This window comes from Tachysurus vachellii, chromosome 13 (assembly GCF_030014155.1).
Source record: "Tachysurus vachellii isolate PV-2020 chromosome 13, HZAU_Pvac_v1, whole genome shotgun sequence".
Taxonomy (NCBI): domain Eukaryota; kingdom Metazoa; phylum Chordata; class Actinopteri; order Siluriformes; family Bagridae; genus Tachysurus; species Tachysurus vachellii.
Window position 1 is genome coordinate 7,010,586 of NC_083472.1, and position 21,188 is coordinate 7,031,773.

A 21,188-nucleotide genomic window follows, 5' to 3' on the forward strand; every position below is an offset into this window, starting at 1 on the left:
ACTTTTGTATTTACTTATTTATTTACTTTTTTCATCTACTTTTCAGAAAGGGGATCCATGGAAGCAAAATCCAGACCCAAAGTGCAGGGATACGATGACAAAAGGGGGGATTATAAATACATAGAAACACTGGGGAAGACTAGAACTACAAAATAACAATAACAAACCAGACCACAAGCACCAGAAACCAGGAGACACAAGACAAGGACTCTGCAAATAAGAAGCAGAAGACTGCAGGTATATATAGGGAAGGTAACCGAGGCATAAGGAATATGTGGGGAAATGGTGAAGGATCCAGCGGGCAAACACATGTGCAGACACGTGTGTAAACAGAAGCACATGCAACACCGCCCTCTGGTGTTCTGACAGTGAACTACTACTACTAACTATTACTACTACAGACAAATAACTCTTCAGCGTTACGTGACTTATAGCCAAATTCGTGCCTGTTGGTAAATAAACAGCATTACATATTAAGGTTAACATTTTTAAAAAATATATTTGACTCCTAAGTCGATTTAAATCCTTTTAACACTCGACCGAATATTTAATGTTCTACAGCTGGAACCTCCTCGTCTCAGGTGTCTGACTTATTTAAAGAGAGAAATGTCTCCTAAACTGCAACAGGTATTGTTAGATAAATAAATACTCCGAAAAATAAAAGACTTAACTTATAACTTATTTAGTAAACAGTTATTTTAATGAAGCTACAAGTAGAATTAGCGCGATAAGGGAGAAATGTTGTTTTGGGTTCACTTTAGCAAGATAGGCAAAGCTAATTTTGTTAGCTAACGTTAGCTAGAAGCCTCTGAGGTAATTGTGGTGAATTATTATTTATTTCTTTATTTGTATTTATTTATTTACTTACTTACTTACTTACTTACTTATTTATTTTCCTACAAAGTGCTAAGTTTATTTGGAGTTTATTTGTGTTTCAGGTGATTCGGTTGCTGATGGTTCTGATCCGCAGTAACCGGGGGAAGTCACCCGCTGTCGGTAAAGGCGGGTTACTGGTCCTGGTGTCCACACAGATCACACCTCCAACATACACTGGTGTGTACTGTAGTGTGTAGTGTGTGTGTAGTGTGTGTGTAGTGTGTGTGTATGTACAGTAGTGTGTAGAGTGTGTGTGTGTGTGTACAGTAGTGTGTGTGTGTACAGTAGTGTGTAGTGTGTGTGTAGTGTGTGTACAGTAGTGTGTAGTGAGTGGAGTGTGTTTTTAAGTTGTGTGTAGTGATTCGAGTGTTTGTTTAAGTAGTGTGTAGTGAGCGGTGTGTGTGTTTAAGTAGTGTGTAGAGAGCCAAGTGTGTGTTTAAGTAGTGTGTAAAGCCCAACTCTTGAAATCTCGTCCACTTGTAGTTGCAGCTGCTGGTCCCTGGTGTTCTAAAGTGTCCAAGAAACACATTAAGAAAGGCAGGTGTTGAACTGTTCATGAATAACTATGATGACTGAAATTACATCCACTATATAGATAGTTACAGTAGATTCACTGACAGTTTGATCAATTTGTCAGTCAGTTTAGTAGCTATACAAATGTGTCACAGTCTTCACCTTATCGTTCAGTGTACAATAGCTATAGTACAATAGGGCTTTAGTCCAGTCTGGGTTTATATACCTAACAAATGAACTTGTATCCTGTGAAAAATTGAGCAAATCGGTGCAGGAATATAACTTATAACTTCTGTTTTTCTTTTCTAGAGGCTACTGACAGAATTTCCTCCTTTGTCTCTCTTTGTCAATGTCCTTATCCTGAAGAGCTCTGCAAGTTTTCAGATATCTTTGGGCCTTTACGCTTTCCATATTCATTCCAGGTGTGTCTGATTTGTTGATTTACAGCAGGGTTATTCAAAATAAATCTATCCTTTAAGAGCTTCACTTCATCTATGATAGGTAGATCAGGACTGCCAAGAATTGGAGGTTGCAAGATTCCTTCATAGATTCAGTCTGGTTCATGCTCAGGTAATACCTTTTATTATCCACTTAACCAGACTCAAGTTCTGACCCTGGACTGGGTGATGAGGTAAAAATAACAATAGATTTTCATGCTGTAAGATGTGATATATATTTGTTGGATGTGTAATATGTGAAGAAATATTCACTTTTCATAAGGAATTAGAATAATTAAAGGAATGTAAGGAGTTTGAAAGGGAAGGCAAAATAAATGAAAGAAATTTTGTTTACTGAAAGTAACAACACAGTTATTAAAGTCTTGAAAATGTACATAAGTGTATTATTATATATGCATTAATTTAATATTTTTGATATATCATCACAAGGTCTGCAGCCTTAAAAATAAAACTTAAGCTTTTTTAGATGTGCAAGAGTGTGCAAGATTTAATGTGTCTTTCTAGCAATCTAAAATATATAGGCATAAATAGACATTTCTGAAGCATTTTAAGATATTTTCTCTGTTCTTTTATTATATTGTAATTTATTCTAATTATATTTTAGATTTTTTTTAAGTGACTCACCCACTTAAGAAAAAAAAATCACCACTTTAGCTTTTATATGACAAATAAAAGGTTGTGATAAATACTTTAATCTGGGATTAAGTTTACACTGATCTTTGATGCAGATCACCGTTATCTTCAAAGTGAGGAACAAACAACAAACACACCAGCAAGTATTCAGGTAAAATCAAATGGAAATCAAAAGCAATACCTGTTAATGTGTCAGTGTGTTAATGTTTCTGCTGTTACAAGTAAATGTGCTACATACATGAGAATTTTTGGAAATGATCCTGTTTTTCTCGTAGTGTGAAAAGCAAATACTCCATGGTGGGTCGTGCCATTGCCATGGACAGCACTGCGTTTGGACAGTTAGCCTTTTCTTTCTTATGAACAATATAGCTTGGGAAATCTTTAATACAGATTTTTGTGTCTGGTGTAAATTAGGTTAATTGTACCCTGTCTAATACAAAGGTATATTTCTGATGGCTCATTTTATTTTAAAGGACTCCGTTCTCTGTGAGGTCTCTCCCATCGTGTAGCCGGATGCACCCAGTTTCAGGAGAGACACTTCCTCTCTTACTCTCACCTGAAGCTGTGGAGGCCGGGCTGTGTGGGGAGCTGAGTATCTCTACCATGGCTGTGCTCGGGCCCTGCATGAAGCAGTACCCCAACTGGCCAACTCACATCTCACGCATATGCATATCTTTTACATTACAGAGAGGATGCTTGCTGCAGGCATTTTTGATGCTTTACTTTTACCCTTTTTACTCATATTCCTTTACTTGTACCTTTTTTCACAGTTTTCCATTTTTGTATGTTTTATTTTGTTTTATTTAAAAGGCTGTGTTTAAAAGTGCAAGATAAACAGCTAACATATACTGCCTGGTGTGATGGCATTTTGACTTACAGAAGATGATGTTGCAATTATAATAGATTATAATTTATTAAAATCTGTGCCCCCAGGTGGTCCAGCGGCAGGATCCTGTGCTCTCGTTGCCGCTGCCCGGGGCTTTGATTCCTGGGCAGGGTGCTAACCCAGCCACTGAAGTGTTGACTCTCATGGCTGTCCCGAGCCCTGATAAAAATATGGGGTTTGCCTCAGGGAGGGCATCTGGCTTAAAACGTGCTAAATCTAATATGCGTACCACATGTTCCGCTGTGGCGGCCCTGAAGAGGGAGCAGCTGAAGGGAACAAAGAAACAAACAAATAATTTATTAAAATTTGTGGAATATTGTGATATGTCCTATAAACAACAGAATGTTTGTAAATCTATATTCTGCTCTATGTTTAATTTATAGAGTCACATTAAGCATATAGGAGCATATAAACGCATCTTTATTACTTCAGATTTTATGACATCCAGGATTAAAAAGTCAGCAAGCCACAAAATTGGAGTGTGCACGCTTTCTTAATAAGCACATGACCTTGTTTGCATTGATTTATGAGCAGTTTCTTCCCTTAATGACAAACATACTTCTTAGTGTATAGTCCCAGTGGCGTTCCACTAATGCGAGGAGAGAGTGAGACACAGCTGAGCTTCCTCCAGAGCCTGGCAGTCTCTCTGCCCTGGGGAAAGCTGGGCCTGCCTCACGTCCGCTCCACTCAGACACACCCTGCTCATGGTACATAGTGCATACAGCTGATAATATAAATTCTGCATAAGAAAGAGACATCAATAAAACCAAACCCCTTTTTTGTGTATCTAGGCTGCCTGTACGCTGAGGTGGAGTTCTCCATAGACAACGATCACAGCGAAGAGCCTAAGCCAAAATACAGCAGGGCTGTGAGTCAGGATGTGAAGCTGGAACAGAGTCATCCTGTGGAGCAAATACTCTCTGTTTTTATTTTCCTCCAGCACAATGACCCCTTTAACTCCCAGCTATCTGACATGATCAGTAAGAACCTTTAATCCACTATTGCTTAATGACACACTGCATTTCAACTGAATCACAGGCTACAAGACCCATTGGATATGAATTATTATTTCTTTACCTCGATTAGTTATCTACTTTAGATTCTATAACTCAAATCTATTTAAATGTAAAATAATTTCCACAAACTCCAAAAACACAAAATATTTTAATATTTCTGTATAGTAAATGTTTAGTGTCTTTTTTTGGCACTCAAGAGCTTTTTTACCTAAACTTTCTATCAACAAACTCCATTAGTTCACGTTTGACATTGTTTATAGACAGCAGTTTGGATTAAACTCATTTAAATCAAGTGAAAAACCAAACTGATTGCCAAATTGATAACTATAAGAACTCAGTAATAAGTATAATAATATTTTATTATAGTTTCCATCACTGTAACTAAACCAAAACACATGAACCCCTGGGGTTTGCTCGGCTGACCTACATTATGTGGTTTGGGGAAAATAAAATGTGGGCAAGACAATTTGAGAACAATTTCCAAACAGATAAGAAACAGACTTTAGCCTGGACTTATAATAATAGACTATAATAATTCAATTTATTGATGATGTATTTCATAGCTAAACAGTAAAAGGTGCAGTCATTTTTAAAGCTCTCTCAGTATCCTGCAAAGCAAATTTGCATTAGCACCGAACACAGGGATGAGCCTTTCACTTCCCCTGGCAATCTCACTGCTCAAAGTAAGCCTCATATTATAGGTTGTTTTTCTACCTGGGTAGAGATGAAAAGTTCCCGTTCAGCTTAGAGCAGCAATCATTTCTAGACTGAAAGTAAAATAGCAAAATGTAGACAAATTCCTGAAATGAAGAAACTAGGACAATATACTACATCACATGGCAAGATTAAAAGCAGTTTTTGGCATTAATATTTCTGTGTTAATATTTAAGACCAATAAAGTGTTCACACCTTAATATATAATTAAAAACAGGCTGTTGGGACTATTTTGATACAGTAGTTATAGTTTTTATCTGATTGTTATTTGCCTTTTGAATCACATTAAGCAAATGAAGAGACTTTAGAGACACACTTGGACAAGGTACTTTGGTGCAATGGAGAGAAAGTGAAGTCAGCATTGCAATCTCTACTGGAAAACACCCTCAAGGAATTCCTTAAAAGGAAAAAGGCAAGATGTTAAACTGCCATTTGTATTAAAGCTTAATTAGTTGATTATGCAAATTAAAAACCCTTTCCAGCCCTGCACTTTATGTAATTTTAATTGCACTTAACTGCTAGCCAGCTATTTTGGCCTTGCCCTTGTATGTGTGTTTGCTGTTATTTTTTTTTGTGTTGGTTTGGTTATTGGTATGTATGTGGTGGTGCAGGCCAGGGAGACGTTTCAAACGGCCATGTCGGTGATCCTGAGCTCTGTGAACGGTATTGTGAGCAGCAGTAGCAGCGTAGGGTTTCGCTCTGCCTGTCTAAATAGCATGAAGGTACTTCACATGAATCTCAATGAATCCCATTAGATTGTGTTTGGTCAGCTGTGTTTTGTATCTTTGTTAGCTTTACTCACTGAGACAAAATCCTAGAATGGTTCATGAATCATGTCTATTTTAGGTAGAGAACACTCATGATTTGTCTATAAGCTTGCATCAAACTCTTCAGAGAGTCATAAATGGCCGTTTTACGTCCCGTCCCAAGTGCACAGCTGAAAAGGTTTTTTTTATTTCCTATTAAACTTTTACAGCTTACTTGTTATGTGTGATTATTATTGAGCTTAACAAATAATAATAACAAAAGGTTGATTCTACTGGTCAACAGGCTGTGCACAGAGACTTTCTAATTAGTTTTTTTCCCAGGCTGAAGAGGAAGCTGTTTCAGACCAGAATGGCGCTGGAACCTGTACAGAGGGTGAGCTGCACTGTCTCTCGCTTATACAGAGCTTGAGCCATCCAAAACCAATCATCACCTACTACTACTAACAAATATTAATAATTATTAATAATAATAGTAGAGATGGACTTCGAGTTTGTCCTCGTTTTTAGGAAGGGCATAAATAATTCTAGAGATGAAAATGTATATGTATATGTTATGAAGAAATAATGCTTTCAGTTAGGATATACATACAAATGTGGAGAAACTGCAGCAGTAGCAATTTTCACACCTTTCCTGTACACAAAATAATTTCAACTGAAGATCTTTCATTAGTTAAACTTTGTTACATGATATGAAGTGCTGCAGTGTTAGAGCAGGTTTGATTTTGGCCCAATGGAAACCTTTAAGAAGTTCTCCACTGCTTATTATTTTTAATGTCACATTCCAGAACTGCCTGCCAAGAGGGTTCACAGAGATACTGAGACGTCTCCGATAATCTCTAAGCGACAGTGTCCAGAGAACACTGCAGGGGATTCAGAAGACTCTTCCAGTGGTTTGTGGGAGAATCCGGTGGTGCCCCGGTCCTGTGCACCACTCTCTGAGGGACTGGATAAAGAAATGGGTTTAGCAGGATCTTCATCCTCCTCCCTGTATGAGAATGAAATGAAAAACCAAGAGGTAAAAAACTAGCACGGTTTATAGTAATTACCTTTTTTTCACTGACATGCTGTTATTTTATAAGCATTATATTATGCTATGAAAAATGTTTAGCATGAGCTGATCCTTATTTTTCTTTTTCATGTTTAGGTTGAGAGAGAATGGCTTCAAGAACTTGAAAATCTTACAGAGTGGGATTAAAGCAAGGAGATCAGAAACATTACCAGTTACATTTAATTTTAATAAAATGCTTAATTTGTTTACTCTTTGTTGAATTGTAGATGATAATGTACAAATTCACAGTGTTCTAACAGAACTGACTAATATAATTCATTGTTTAAAATGGTATTCAATATTCACTACCAAAATATTTTAGTACAGACTTTAAAAGGGATAAAGTAATTACTTGGTAGATGAATGAATGAATCAGTTAATACATGTTTTCCATGTTTTTACCACATGGTGGTGCCAAAATATTAGCACTTACTGTATGTTCCTACTGTAGCCTCGCTTAGAGACACCTTTTTTCTTTTATTTTAAATGTGGACACGGTCATAATCTGACTTAGGATTTATGACGTTCAACATTTTGGTGATATTACATGTTCACCATAAACTATGCAGATTGTATATAATAATAGTAATAATAATAATAATAATAATAATAATAATAATAATAATAATAATAATAATTGTATATTTATTACATATATGTGCCAGATTTGTAATATGAATTATCTTATAAAAGTGATCTTGATTAATAAGGAACTATTAAAAAAATTATATATTTAACATTATTGATGTCATTGAAGTCATTAGTATGTATGGTATCAGTAAATTACCAGGATGTTGGTAATAATAATAATAATAATAATAATAATAATAATAATAATAATTTGATTAAAATGTTTTTGTCATTAGAATTTTTGTATTGTATTAAACTAATTGTATTAAAGCAATGCTTTTTATGTAATAGTTTATCTTTAACTGTGCCTGTAAATACTGGATTTAATAATAATAATAATAATAATAATAATAATAATAATAATAATAATAATAATCATATATTTATTACATATATGTGACCATATGTGTAATGTAAATTATCTAATAAAAGTGATCTAAATATTAATATTATTGAAGTTATTAGTATGTATGGTATCTGTAAATTACCAGGATGTTGATAATAATAATAATAACAATAACAACAACAACAACAACAATAAGAAGAAGAAGAAGAAGAAGGCACTAATAATAATAAAAATCCTAACGAAAACAATAGGTGTCCAGCGCTTCGCGCTTGAACCCTAATAATGTAGTGGTAGGGTGAATTATTGACATTTTTCATTCAATACAAAGTTAAGTGGTGTATAATAGTAGTAGGTGATTATTGTTTTAAACTTTCACCTTCTCTTTATGGTAAGTATGTCATTTTTTTCCCTGACTACGACTCAGGGAAAGGTTTGTTTACCGTTAGAGTTCATTTATTACACAGACTTTTTATACAAAGAGGTCGAATCCCTAATGGTTTCCTACTCCCTATATTAGTGCACTACGTAGAGTATAAAACACACGAGCTTTAATGGTGTGTAGTGCACTCCGTGTAGTGCATTGTGTTGCGATTGGACACAGCTTCGTCTAACCACGCCCACCAACCTTAATTATGCGTTGTCTCGCGAGAACGCGCTTACGTCACTTGCACCTTGACTCAGACTGTTTTCATGGAGTTCGCCGATTCACAATGGGCGAAATGTGAGAGAGCTGATTCAGAAATACAGACCATGGAGTAAGCTATGTGGAACACAGATTGCTGCACAAAGGTACCAGCTGTGAAAATATGACACTTGTGTGTAACTTTAATGAGTAGCTGTGTGTGTTGTTTCAGTTAGCCGGCTAGCTAGCTAACGTTACCGGTCAAAGTTAGTTCACCATGATTAGTATCACTAGTAAACAAGCTAAATATACGGGTTATTTTATTTATTGTCACTTTTCTAGTTCATTACGCTGCTATACTGCTTTTGCGAACCACAGACCATAAATTACTATTTATTGTTTATCTATTATTTCTTTATCAGAATCCGAATCCGAATCCGGTTTATTGGCCAAGTGTGTTCACACACACAAGGAATTCGGTTCCAGCTGTTTGTGGCTCTCAAAAGTACAGACATAAATAACACTATACTATGCAAGATAATACAGACTATATAAGACAATGCAGATGTGATACAATAGACATTATGAGTATTAAATATGAATACAGAATATATGACTGATCAGTTATGTACATAAAGTGTGGGAAGTGCAAATAACAATATTGTGCAATATTATGCTTTTTTGTACAATATATAGCAGCAGTAGTGTGTGTAATGTATACAGATGATGTGATGACTGATAGTTCTGATAATGCAGTACATATAATCATGGTGAGTTGTTAATCAGCGTGATTGCCTGGGGAAAGAAACTGTTCCTGTGTCTGGCAGTTTTAGTAAGCAAAGTTCTGTAGCGCCTGCCAGAAGGGAGGAGCTGAAAGAGCTTGTGTCCAGGGTGCGAAGGGTCAGTGGTGACTTTTCCTGCCCGGTTTCTGGTTCTTGTGTCGTAGAAGTCCTGGGGAGTGGGCCAAATTTTTTTTTTTTTGCCATTTTAAATGTGCGTTGCAGTCTGTTTCTGTTCTGTTTTGTTGCTGCTCCAAACGGATGTGCATGGATGTGATGGATGTGCAGAGGCAGATTCAATGACTGCAGTGTAGAACAGCATCAACAGCTCCTGTGCCAGACCCTACTTCCTTAATTGGCATAGAAAGTGCATCCTCTGTTGGGCCTTTTTGATGATGGAGTTTATGTTGCTCTCCCATTTCAGGTCTTGGGAAATGGTAGTGCCCAGAAACTTGAAGGACTCCACAGATGACACCGGGCTGTTGGATATTGTGAGGGGGAGTAGTGTTGAGGGGTCTTTCCTAAAGTCCACTATCATCTCCACAGTTTTGAGGGTGTTTAGCTTTTGTCTGTTCTGACGGCACCATAGCACCAGCCGCTTCACCTCCTGCCGGTATGCAGATTCATTGCCATCTTGGATGAGACTGATGAGCGTAGTATCATCTGCAAATTTCAGGAGTTTAACAGTTTCCTCACTTGAAATGCAGTCATTAGTGTAGAGGGAGAATAGAAGTGGGGAGAGGACACATCCCTGAGGAGCGCCAGTGCTGATTGTCCGAATGCTGGAGGTGACACCTCCCAGTCTCACCTGTTGTTTCCTGCCTGTCAGGAAGCTGGTGATCCACTGACAGATGGAAGGGGGTATAGTGAGCCTTAGGTGTTTGGAGTGGAGAATTTCCATAATTATTGTATTAAAATCCAAACTGAAGTCGACAAAGAGAATCCGGGCATATGTCCCTGGGCAGTCCAGGTGTTGCAGAATGTAGTATAGGATTTGTCATGAGTAGCCTTTTTTAAATGAGAAGGTATGATTGTTCTATGCTCTATGCCCACTGTGTTGCCTCACTTGCCTGTAATGTATTGCACATTTTTAAGTGTGTGTAGTCATTGCACATTTTGTACAGTACCTTGCATCTGCTATTCTTGATGCAAGAATTTGTTCTTTCTTCATCGTGCTTTGCGCTTTGTAAATTTCCAGCAGGTTCCAGTGGTGTTCTTTCAGACTCGCCTCAGCGAGGATGTTCCCCTGCCTGGCACATCGGCCATGGCAGACTTTGTGCAGGGTTTACCTGCACCAGCGAGCTCACCTGTCTCAGTTCCCTCCCCGAGTATCATGGACTTCTTATGGTAAACCATTGCCTTTCAGTAGCATGCAAACTATGTACATTATACATAAATATGTGTGTATCTATGAATAACCTACTGAATGTTAACATTCAGTCTGTAACGGCAGAACACAACGTTTGTCTGCCTGATCTTTAAAATATGATACATTTATTGCTCTTTATGTGCAGGCTGGCAAAACAGATGTAAAGGCCACAGTCTGTGGTTTAGCTTACCTGACCCCAGAGGAGCCTCTATAGCCTGGGCACAGGTTCAGTACTTTTCTACAGCCAGCAGCAGTAAAGGTGGCCCTCCAACAGATTCGGGACAAAACGGGACAAAACCCACAGATGAAGTGCTCACTGCTCAGCCCTCCAAAGAGCTGCCTGGTAATTGTTATATTTCTTACTTTACATTTCTGACATGCATGCTACAAAATATCTAGATTTTCATCACTTATTTAATTTTTTTTAAGGATCCAAACCTCTGAGTCTATCAAAAGCAGAGAGCATTCAAGTAAAAGGTAAAGCAGTCATTGTTAATACTACACTCACCTACATCCTATTATTGTGACTTGCTGGGTGACTTTCCTCCTGATCTTTACAGTTCGGGCCGTGCTGAAGAAGCGGGAATACGGTACCAAATACACTCAGAACAATTTCATCACTGCTGTGAGGGCTATGAATGAGTTCTGCCTCAGACCCAGGTAAATCATCATGATCAATTCATGGTACTGACATCAGACAATAGTTCTGTGAAAGTCCTTCTTCGACTTTTTCTTGCTTAACTTGACAAGATGGTAATAATTAAACCTTGTGTGTTTTCAGTGACTTGGAGCAACTGAGGAAGATTCGTCGAAGGAGTCCTCACGATGACACAGAGGCATTCACTGTCTTTTTACGTTCAGACGTGGAGGCCAAGTATGTACTTTATTCACTGCCATTTCATAACATTTATGTTGTAGTCTGTACATTCTGTAGCATTTTGTTTCTTCTTTTTTGATGCTGGTTGTTGTGTGGCTTATAGGGCTCTGGACGTTTGGGGCAGTAATGAGGCCCTTGTTCGGGAGAGGAATCTCAGGAAAGAGGTGGAGCAACAGTATCAAGAGAGTATGTGCTCTCTACAGTTCTTTTTTTCCCCCTCTATTTATTACTATTTATTATCCCAAATGTTTTCAGTCTTTTGTGTAGCATTTAGCCTAAGATTCATTGTTTTCTTTCTCACCATATCCTTAGATATATTCCGCAATCAACAGTTGTTAAGGGAGTACAAAGATTTTTGGGGGGACACAAAGGTGAGTATTTATATCTGGACTTTAAAAGCATGTTCCAGTGTAGCGTCAGTTTCAAAAAACATTATCTGTGGTAAAAGAAGGATATTGCTGCAACCATGACAAATAATTTAGCAATAAGTAGTTGATACAGCAAAATTATGTGCTCTCAAGTCCTGCACTGAACTTTTAATTAATCCTCTCTGGTTCATTCCTGTGGAGAAAAAAGTGAAAGGACTGTTACTTAGTTAGCATTTGTCCAACTGTCTTTAAAATATCATTTAATAGACATGCATGAGTCGCATACTGAACCATGTCAAGGGGCCACTGCTGTAACTCTTATCACATTTCTGTACCTTATTGTTAAGTTCATTCATAATTTAATAGATTGTTTGTTTGAGCAATAAAACCTCTTTCCACAGCCTCGATCAGGCAAAAGGAATACTTTCCTCCAGGGGCCAGGAAAGGTGGTGATGGTAGCTATATGCATGTAAGTTTGTAATTGAGCTCAAGCACTTTGCAAAAAGCCAGTAAAGTATCATGTGCAGTCAATACTGAAAGTTAATTTGTGTGCTACAGAGGTCACTCGTTTCCTTATACAGAGCATTTTGAGTTCAGCAAGCAGATGCAATAGGACAGAAGTGGCTATATGATTAGATTATTTTATTTTATTATGATATTAGATTAAAAATGGATGGATGGATATTAGATTAAAGAGATTGAGTTAAAACATGTGCGTTCAAATGAGAGGCTCACCAGGTTCTTGTGAAATGCATCGGTTCCAGCTCCAAGAGTCAGAATTTCTCTATTAATAGCCTAGTTTGTGTTTGTGTAAGAATAAAATAAAACTTGAATTCCAAAGTAGTTTCCAAAGAAATATGACTGACAAGTGACAGCCACATTTTTGCTGATGCAGGAATTTTAAAGGAATGTGTATTTTAGTGTTTGAGATGTTTTTCATTTTGTTTTTGTTTCTCAGAAATGGACTGAATTTCTTTTTCAAACTTCTGGCGTGGGTTTATACTGGATCAGCCAGTATGTTCTCAGAAGCCATCCATTCCCTGGCAGATACCTGTAATCAGGTTATACATTCTCCCTCTTTTTGTTTTTCAATTGCTCTGCTAGACAAAGTTCCATTAAATATACAGAAGTAGTTTAGATAGACAACATCTATAGTTTAGCCTTAGCAATAAAGAAGTCACCTGAAAAATTTGAGTTAAGAAAAAGCTGATTCACTGAAGGAGAAAGTGGGACACGGATTTCTTTTGCTTGTGATTTGCTTGAAGTCCGTTTTACTTTTTAAACTTAACGTGCCTTCGTCTTGTGAGCCAGTAGAAAACAACATAATAAAAAAAAAGGTGTCTTTTTGTCAGTAAAAAAAGAAGGTGCTTATTTAGTGGTTACATTTTGCTTCATTTTTCTTAATGCTGCTTTGCTTACATTTGGGAGAAATTGCCCTTATTCACCAACATTTGCTAGTGTTTTATTGTGTCATGGTTTACATTTTCTATGCCCCACCCCCCTCCAGGCTCTTCTTGCACTGGGAATAAGCCAGTCTGTCCGTAACCCTGACCCTGGTCATCCGTAAGTACAGGCAAGTCACTTTAGTTACCCCTTTCTGTGGGTGATCCTTATTTAAAAGTGTTTCTATTTGTTTCAAAGGTACGGCTTTTCCAACATGCGCTACATTGCCTCCCTCATCAGCGGTGTGGGCATTTTCATGATGGGTGCTGGTCTGTCCTGGTACCATGGAATTATTGGACTTATGCACCCTCACCCAATAGAATCGCTGCTCTGGGTTAGTGACTGTTTATTTAGATGTATAGTAGAGTGCAGTTAGTATTATAACACGTTATCTGTTTATTAAAAATATTGCCATTAATATTTGCATCTGTGTTGCAGGCATATTGTATATTAGCTGGATCGCTAGTATCAGAAGGAGGTAATGCTTAACCTTTTTTAAACATCATGCTTTTGCAGTTATGTTTGGTACGACATACAAGATAAAAAATAAAGTTGTTTTAACTGGTCCTTGTTAAATTCATACAGCAACGCTATTGGTGGCCATTAATGAAATCAAGAAGAGTGCTCGTAAGCAAGGACTGTCTTTCTATGAATATGGTATGATACACATTTACACACATTTAACCAGTTTTAGATATTACTATTAAATTTGTATAATGTTTTAGAATTGAAGTCAGCCCATACAGTTGTTTGCTCTTAAAGGTTTTTACTTCCTGTGTTAGATCAATACATGAAGGCAATACTGTATGTGTGCCTTTCAGTAATGCAGAGTCGGGATCCCAGTACCAATGTGGTTTTGCTGGAGGATGCCGCAGCTGTTCTGGGTGTAGCGATGGCTGCAGGCTGTATGGGTTTAACCTCACTCACAGGTGACGCCACCCATAATCCTATCGATTACCATTAGTTTTTGCTATTTTTTGAGAGACTAATGAGGGGACAGTTGTTTATGGCTGTTGTGATAAGTGATCGGGGGGCACAGTGGCTTAGTGGTTAGCACGTTCGCCTCACACCTCTAGGGTTGGGGGTTCGATTCCCGCCTCTGCCTTGTGTGTGTGGAGTTTGCATGTTCTCCCCATGCCTCGGGGGTTTCCTCCGGGTACCCCGGTTTCCTCCCCCTGTCCAAAGACATGCATGGTAGGTTGATTGGCATCTCTGGAAAATTGTCCGTAGTGTGTGATTGCCTGAGTGAATGAGAGTGTGTGTGCCCTGCGATGGGTTGGCACTCCGTCCAGGGTGTATCCTGCCTTGATGCCCGATGACACCTGAGATAGGCACAGGCTCCCCGTGACCCGAGGTAGTTCGGATAAGCGGTAGAAAATGAGTGAGAATGAGTGAGTGATAAGTGATCATGGGAAGAATGTGACTTTTTGTTCAGCATTTTAAAAAACTACAATAATTGGCAAGGTGTGTTGTAGGAAAATAACGAATAAAGGATTTAAAGGAACAGCCTTATTTCTGACTGTGCGTAACTCTCTCTATATGACTATACACGAGCTTGCTGCTAGGTACTGATATGCTTTTCTTGTATTTTAGGTAACCCTTATTATGACAGTCTGGGTTCTCTGGGTGTGGGTACTTTGCTGGGTACTGTCTCAGCCTTCCTTATATACACCAATACCCAGGCTCTGTTGGGTCGTTCTATCCAGGCTGAGCATGTGCAGAAGCTCACAGAGTTACTGGAGAACGACCCTGCTGTGAGGTAAATCTTTTAAAATCTTACACAAACCAACAAAGCAGTGCTAAATCTATGGAGAACAAAGGCAAATGCAGTAGTGTCTGTCTTGTGTCCTTAGAGCGATTCATGACGTGAAGGCCACTGATATGGGACTGAGTAAAGTGCGCTTCAAGGCTGAGGTGGACTTTGATGGACGGGTGGTCACACGGTCCTATTTGGAAAAGCAGGACATTGATCAGATCCTTAATGTAAGTACAGAACAAACACAATGTGGACTAGTGGATGTTAGTTATACTCGTATATATCTTTCATAACGAAAATTTAGCTGAGTGTTTTCTGGTTATAGGATATTCAGCAGGTGAAGACTCCTGAAGAGTTGGAGGCTTTTATGTTGAAGCACGGAGAGAACATAATTGATACCCTGGGAGCAGAGGTGGATCGTCTGGAGAAAGAGCTCAAGGTACAACAGCCTTATCGAAACATTTTCAATTCATTTTAATCTGGATTTCTTATGTTTCTACATTTGTGCTAAATGAATATAAACACAGGCTGCATGAAGCATGTTTTTTTTTTACCCTCGTCATACCATGAGTGGTTTGTTTTGGATCACCGTATCTTTCTATTTACAGACATTATATTAACAGACAATGCATCCTCTCATGTATGGAAGCTGACCCTGTACTGTCAGCATAGATTTAGTACTACACACAGACATGGCCTGAACAAGCTGAGACCACTTTGCAATTTTGCTTCCAGGGGCTAAACAAAAGTGCCATTTCCCCCCCAATATTAAAGAATGAAGCATAATATTACACATTCCACAAAGTGCCATTAATAAGTATTTATATCTTCTGTTGAGCATAAATTTGAATTTGAACTTAAAGTTTTTCGTTATACTTTTGTCCCAGAAACTGATGTAGAGTGGAGCTACAATTTGGGCACAGAACACAGACTGGCTTATGATATCACTGCTGATGATACCCAGTACATACTGGTTATACCTTTTTGTTAATGACTAGTTTTTCATATGTTAATATTAGCCATATTCTCATTTCTGTTGTACCTTTGGCTAAAAATCTAATAAGCAAGGTTGCTGCAGTATAGCAAGTACTGGTGTCTGGAGCCTGAATCTGTCCGATTTCCTGTACAAGGTCATATTGTACATTGAAATTGACACTGTTGTCTGTCTTTATTTATTTATTTTACAAAAACAGCAACGCAATCCGGAAGTACGGCACGTTGATCTAGAGATCCTTTAATGCTGTAACGGAGGAGAAGAGCACAGCATCTGTCTGGCAGAGAAGATGCAGGCCAAGTTGATGGAGATTTAGGTGGTTCTGCACCTCTACTGAATCAGCTCTGACCAACCATCCAGATGAAGTCTTACTTTTCATCAGTACCATGTCAATGTAGTGTTCCCCCTGTCCATATGTCTCTAAGCTAATGTTGCAGAAGGTGTTCTGTTAGGTCCCAAAGATTTCATCCACTTGACGTACTAAGCTTACACTCATGAAGTCACTTCATTTTTTAATGTAGTAATTCTGATGTACAGTAGGAGCTCTTTAATATCTTTGAAATTGTGTGCAGATGAATCTGAAAACCGTAAGCCGCTCGTTAAACAGCACAATGAGACACATAGCTGTACATCAAAGGATAAAGCAGGTTTTTGGTTAAAACTCTCTGGGTGTCAAATGAATCTCATTTGTAGAGCCAGTTCACTCCTTTTAACTAGCTGGGTGTTCTACCAGAAACAACAATTCTTCACAAGTGTTTTAATCTCTGTACAAGTGAGAACAGAATGCAGGGATGAGTGATGACGCATGTCAGCAATTTTTTGGACAAATCTCTTAGGGTTTTTGGAGGATGATTAAAATATAGGTTATATTTTCTCCTCAATTATGAGTAACTGAAGATGCTTAATTGTGTTTTATGTCATCCCACTGAATAAAGTATATAGATTATTTAGTTGTAATTAATACAGTTTATGATTATAATTATATATTAGGTAACATATTTTGCCAGTACAGAGATGATATGCTTGCTTTTAAAGTAGTTGAGTTCATGTTCATGGTCCCGTTCAACAGGTATTCACGGTAAACCTTTTCATTTTACCATGAGCGAGAGTAAGTGTCCGAAAGTAACAGTATATCACCAGGGACAGAAAGAGAGCTAAGATAAGTTGAACCCTCCTCATAGCCTCTGCCATTTATCACAATAATGACCAAAGCTGACCTTTTGGTATATACCCAGTTAAGTAACAACACAAAACATCTCTTAAGATTTTACAGGCATAGGATTGTTTACCCCTTCATATAACACTGATGGAAAAATATTTGGTAAAGAATCAGAGCGCTGTTTCTTTATGGCTGTACAGAATACATTTTTCTCTTCATTTACATCTTCATCCTCTGCTAATAATAATAATAATAATAACACCCAGTTATCACAGTATCGGTCTATTTAGCTTAGTGATAGGAAATGAACATTAAAAACAGGGAGATTCATTCTGAAAAAGAAGATGAATGGCTTGGTGAGAAGTTAAGGATTCAATAAGTTGTTTGTGGGCTCAAATCCCAGGACTGCTAGAGGTGTTCAGATTTATGGATGGAATGTATTCTGTCTGAATTTATGTGGCTGGATGAAATTCTGCATCTGTAAAATGAATTAAGTTCAATGATTAAATAAACCATCCTTCGTTGCATGCTACTAATATGGAAATCCTCTATAAAAAAAAAATCGTATCACTATAGACCATTTCTATAATGTATATGTGATTACTACAGAGAACATGTTTCCTGAGAAGTCCTGAGAAGTCAACTGAAAACCATTTACTTTATATTCATAATGGAAGCCTAATAGCAATTTTTGAATTCTGTCAATAAATACTGCCACCTTTACACTTAAAAAAAAAAGTCTTGAGAGAGTGTATATGAAACCATTTACTTTAGCTTTTTATGATGCTTTGTGATCATATTAACAGCCTGCCATTTGAAAAGGATGAAGTTTACCGATGAAGTTTCAAATACATTTGGCTAAAAATTCATAAAATCATTTGGCACAACTGTCATCCTCATCATTTAAAAAACACTTTTATAGGTAAATTTAAGTAAAGTAAATTTTTTCTCTGTTCATTTGTCAGTGTAAAGAGATATATTTTTGTGTGTGGTAATCACACATCTGTGCTATATTCCAGAAATAAAGGTACCAAGTTGTACTTTTCACTGGGGTTGTATCTTTTATACCTTTAGCATGTATTCACAAAAGATGTACCTGGAATGGTGCCACACTCTCATGAAAGAACATGGCACTTTCTGAGAGGGCAGTTATGGTTTTCCAAAATCGAGGATTAGTTTTATGTCCTGTTTTTCAACGTGGCTTCAATAAAGCTTATCTGATGATGTGATGCATTGACTTCTTCATCTGTTTAGTACTCCAATCATCTGTATTTGGATTGAAATTCAAATGGGTGTGTTCTAGACCAAGAGGCTCAGCCTCGGCCTCAGTTATATCACTTGATATATATCATATATATATATATATATATATATATATATATATATATATATATATATATATAAATATATATATATATATATGTATGCAGTCCTGCATTTGTGCAGTTATATTTGATTGTAGCTGCCTTTGATGCTGTCTGGTTCTGTTTCACATAATATAAGCTAGCAGGCTAATTTAAACCACCATGAGCCTCACCAGGCAGGTACTAAGGTTGAAGTAAATACTGTAATGTATTCAGGTGCAGTGCTGCATGCTCATGTTCATGAGCATAGTCTTCCTTTGTCCTGCAAGCTTCATATTTGATCCGCATTAAGGTGAAAACCTGCTTGTGAGGATTTGTATTGCATCCTGCAGTACACCAAAACTCAAGTCTCAACCAGATGAACCATTCTGACCAGCTTTAATCCTGAAATCTTTGTGTTTATTTCAGATTTGGGTAAACCTGAAGAATTGTTTGAATAATTTGTCATTCATTTATGAAACATTGAGCAGATTTTTATCTCTTTTTTTTATATAACTGCACAAAAGCAGCAGTGGTTTAGTGGAGAATATTAATGCTTATTGAATATGCACATTTTACCACGCAGACCTCCATGTGTGAAATAGAGGCGCTAGAAATGCGCTAATGCCATTGGTCGACTGAACGATCTGCTAGACGCTTCTTGCATTCTGATTGGCTGAGATCTATTTCCATTATGAAAGCCCACGGGATCTCCAGCCGTCCATCAAGAGCTTCATGAGCTCCTCACACGGTGTGACGGATTTCAGCAGCCTCACAGAACCGAGTGGAATTTCTCGAAAAAAGGATTTAATCGTTAAATTGTTGCGTTAATTGCTTTTTTTTTTTCCGCAGTGTACGTTCATTGACGGCTGTTTTAATTACAAAGGAATATCCTAATTATAGGAGAAGAAAGAGAAAGGTAGATGAACACCGAGCTGCATCTGCTGCATGTCCTCCCTCCATCACGGACTTCAAGTAAAAAAAAAAAAAAACCTTCATGCATTTGTCTATTTTACCGAAATATGCCAATCTGCTCTAGATCCTGTTTGTCCTTGTGTCTTAATAAACAACAACAGTAAGTCTCGCGCGGGATCTTGTTGATCGATTTGAACAAAATGTCGATCTATTGAGCACACAGGTGACATTTTATGGTAGAATTGTTGTTGTTGTTGTTTTTTTTTTTGGAAATATCATCTGTGATACAATCAAAAAGGATGCAAAGGGTAGAAATTGTTTTAATTCCACTGTTTAAATTGGTCATTTGCATTAGTTTTGCATGCATGTCCGGGGTCGTTGATGTAACCTATATACCTGATATTCGTGTGAATATTTCTTGGTATGTTGTTAATCTTGTATGTTTTTTTTCCCCTCATTTCCTCTATAGGAGCACCAGTGGGGGCGCAGCTGACCATGACTTCATTTCATTTTTTGCTTCCTCTGCTGTTATTCGTGTCTGTATGTCTTGAGGGGTAAAAATGGAAATGACAGCACTATGTACAATATTCCCCCTCCTCCTCCTCCTCTTCCTCCTCCTCCTGTTCTTCCTTCGCTATGTGGATTAATGATTTTGGTTTCCTGCTCTGCGCTTTGAGCCTCTTTACAATGCTGCCTTGTGGCATCCGAATCAAGCAGCATTGTACAGGGCTATGAGAGCACAGAGACCAAATACATCACCGTCCTCCGTCCTTCATCCTCACGGTGTCAATGTGGCACCGTCTAATGAGAGATCAACCACCGGCTCCTTCCCCGAGATCCTACTTCAAGGAATAATCTATATTTGGGATTTTTTTGCTTTGATGCCACTTTTTCAATGTAATCTGTATTTAATGCACCAGCATCCAGCCTGGTTTGTTATCAGCATCAGGGATCAACATGGATCCAGGTCTCAGCTTTGTATTCCATCTTGTTGGATTTTGATTGGTTTATATGCTGAAGTGTTTATATACTGTACATCTTTAGATACAGAAATACAGCCTTTTTAATACAATCAGTGACCTATAGACATAACCAGATCCTTATTTTAGTTTGTACTGCAGATGTTTTTCATTTATTTATTTATTTTGTTGTCATTCTTTACTTCAGTCATTAAAATATCATTACATCATTTCGCATCATTTTGTTGGCTGCATTAAAAACTTTGCTGTTGTGTTCTCTATGTACTTAACACTTTTGATGTCTCTGATAATAATGACGTGCACAATCAGGAAGAAAGGTACTGCACAGGAACACTTTTATTCCCCAAGGAACAATAATGAATGTTTGAAGGTTCTTATGGTTCAGTCTGATGTTTAAATTTAAATACATTTTAAAGATACACTACTTCAACTTAGAGCTTCCAAAATGTTAAAAAAGGTTAACAATTGTTCGTAACTGGAATGCAAGAGATGTGTAGTTTATTTTATAGAGTTTGTTCTTCTCGTTGAGAGCCAGCAACAGCAGGCTTAACGGTTACAATATTGAACCATTTTACTGGTTTTCTCTATGACAACTGAGCAGCCACTTCATTACGATGCCCTAAATCAGGAGGAATATGTATGAAATGCACTTTCCTGGTTAACTACCAGCTAAACATATGTAGTTTCATTTCAAAC

General features: G+C 37.6%; 1 protein-coding gene across 1 annotated transcript; it reads left to right on the forward strand.

The window, feature by feature from the left end:
• The first annotated feature begins 565 nt into the window (after nucleotides 1–565).
• Nucleotides 566–18,301, forward strand: slc30a9 (solute carrier family 30 member 9). The gene is given in 33 exon segments (XM_060885113.1): nucleotides 566–627; nucleotides 939–1,053; nucleotides 1,360–1,413; nucleotides 1,699–1,811; nucleotides 1,891–1,959; nucleotides 2,576–2,631; nucleotides 2,756–2,818; nucleotides 2,954–3,149; nucleotides 3,926–4,073; nucleotides 4,158–4,346; nucleotides 5,387–5,508; nucleotides 5,708–5,818; nucleotides 5,943–6,041; nucleotides 6,185–6,236; nucleotides 6,649–6,901; nucleotides 10,487–10,635; nucleotides 10,803–11,000; nucleotides 11,087–11,134; nucleotides 11,218–11,317; nucleotides 11,439–11,531; nucleotides 11,638–11,720; nucleotides 11,847–11,905; nucleotides 12,304–12,371; nucleotides 12,861–12,963; nucleotides 13,410–13,465; nucleotides 13,544–13,679; nucleotides 13,784–13,823; nucleotides 13,931–14,002; nucleotides 14,167–14,274; nucleotides 14,939–15,104; nucleotides 15,199–15,328; nucleotides 15,427–15,540; nucleotides 16,295–18,301. Coding segments are annotated over 33 exon segments (3,429 nt in total). The 5' UTR covers nucleotides 566–606; the 3' UTR covers nucleotides 16,340–18,301.
• The last annotated feature ends 2,887 nt before the right edge of the window (nucleotides 18,302–21,188 follow it).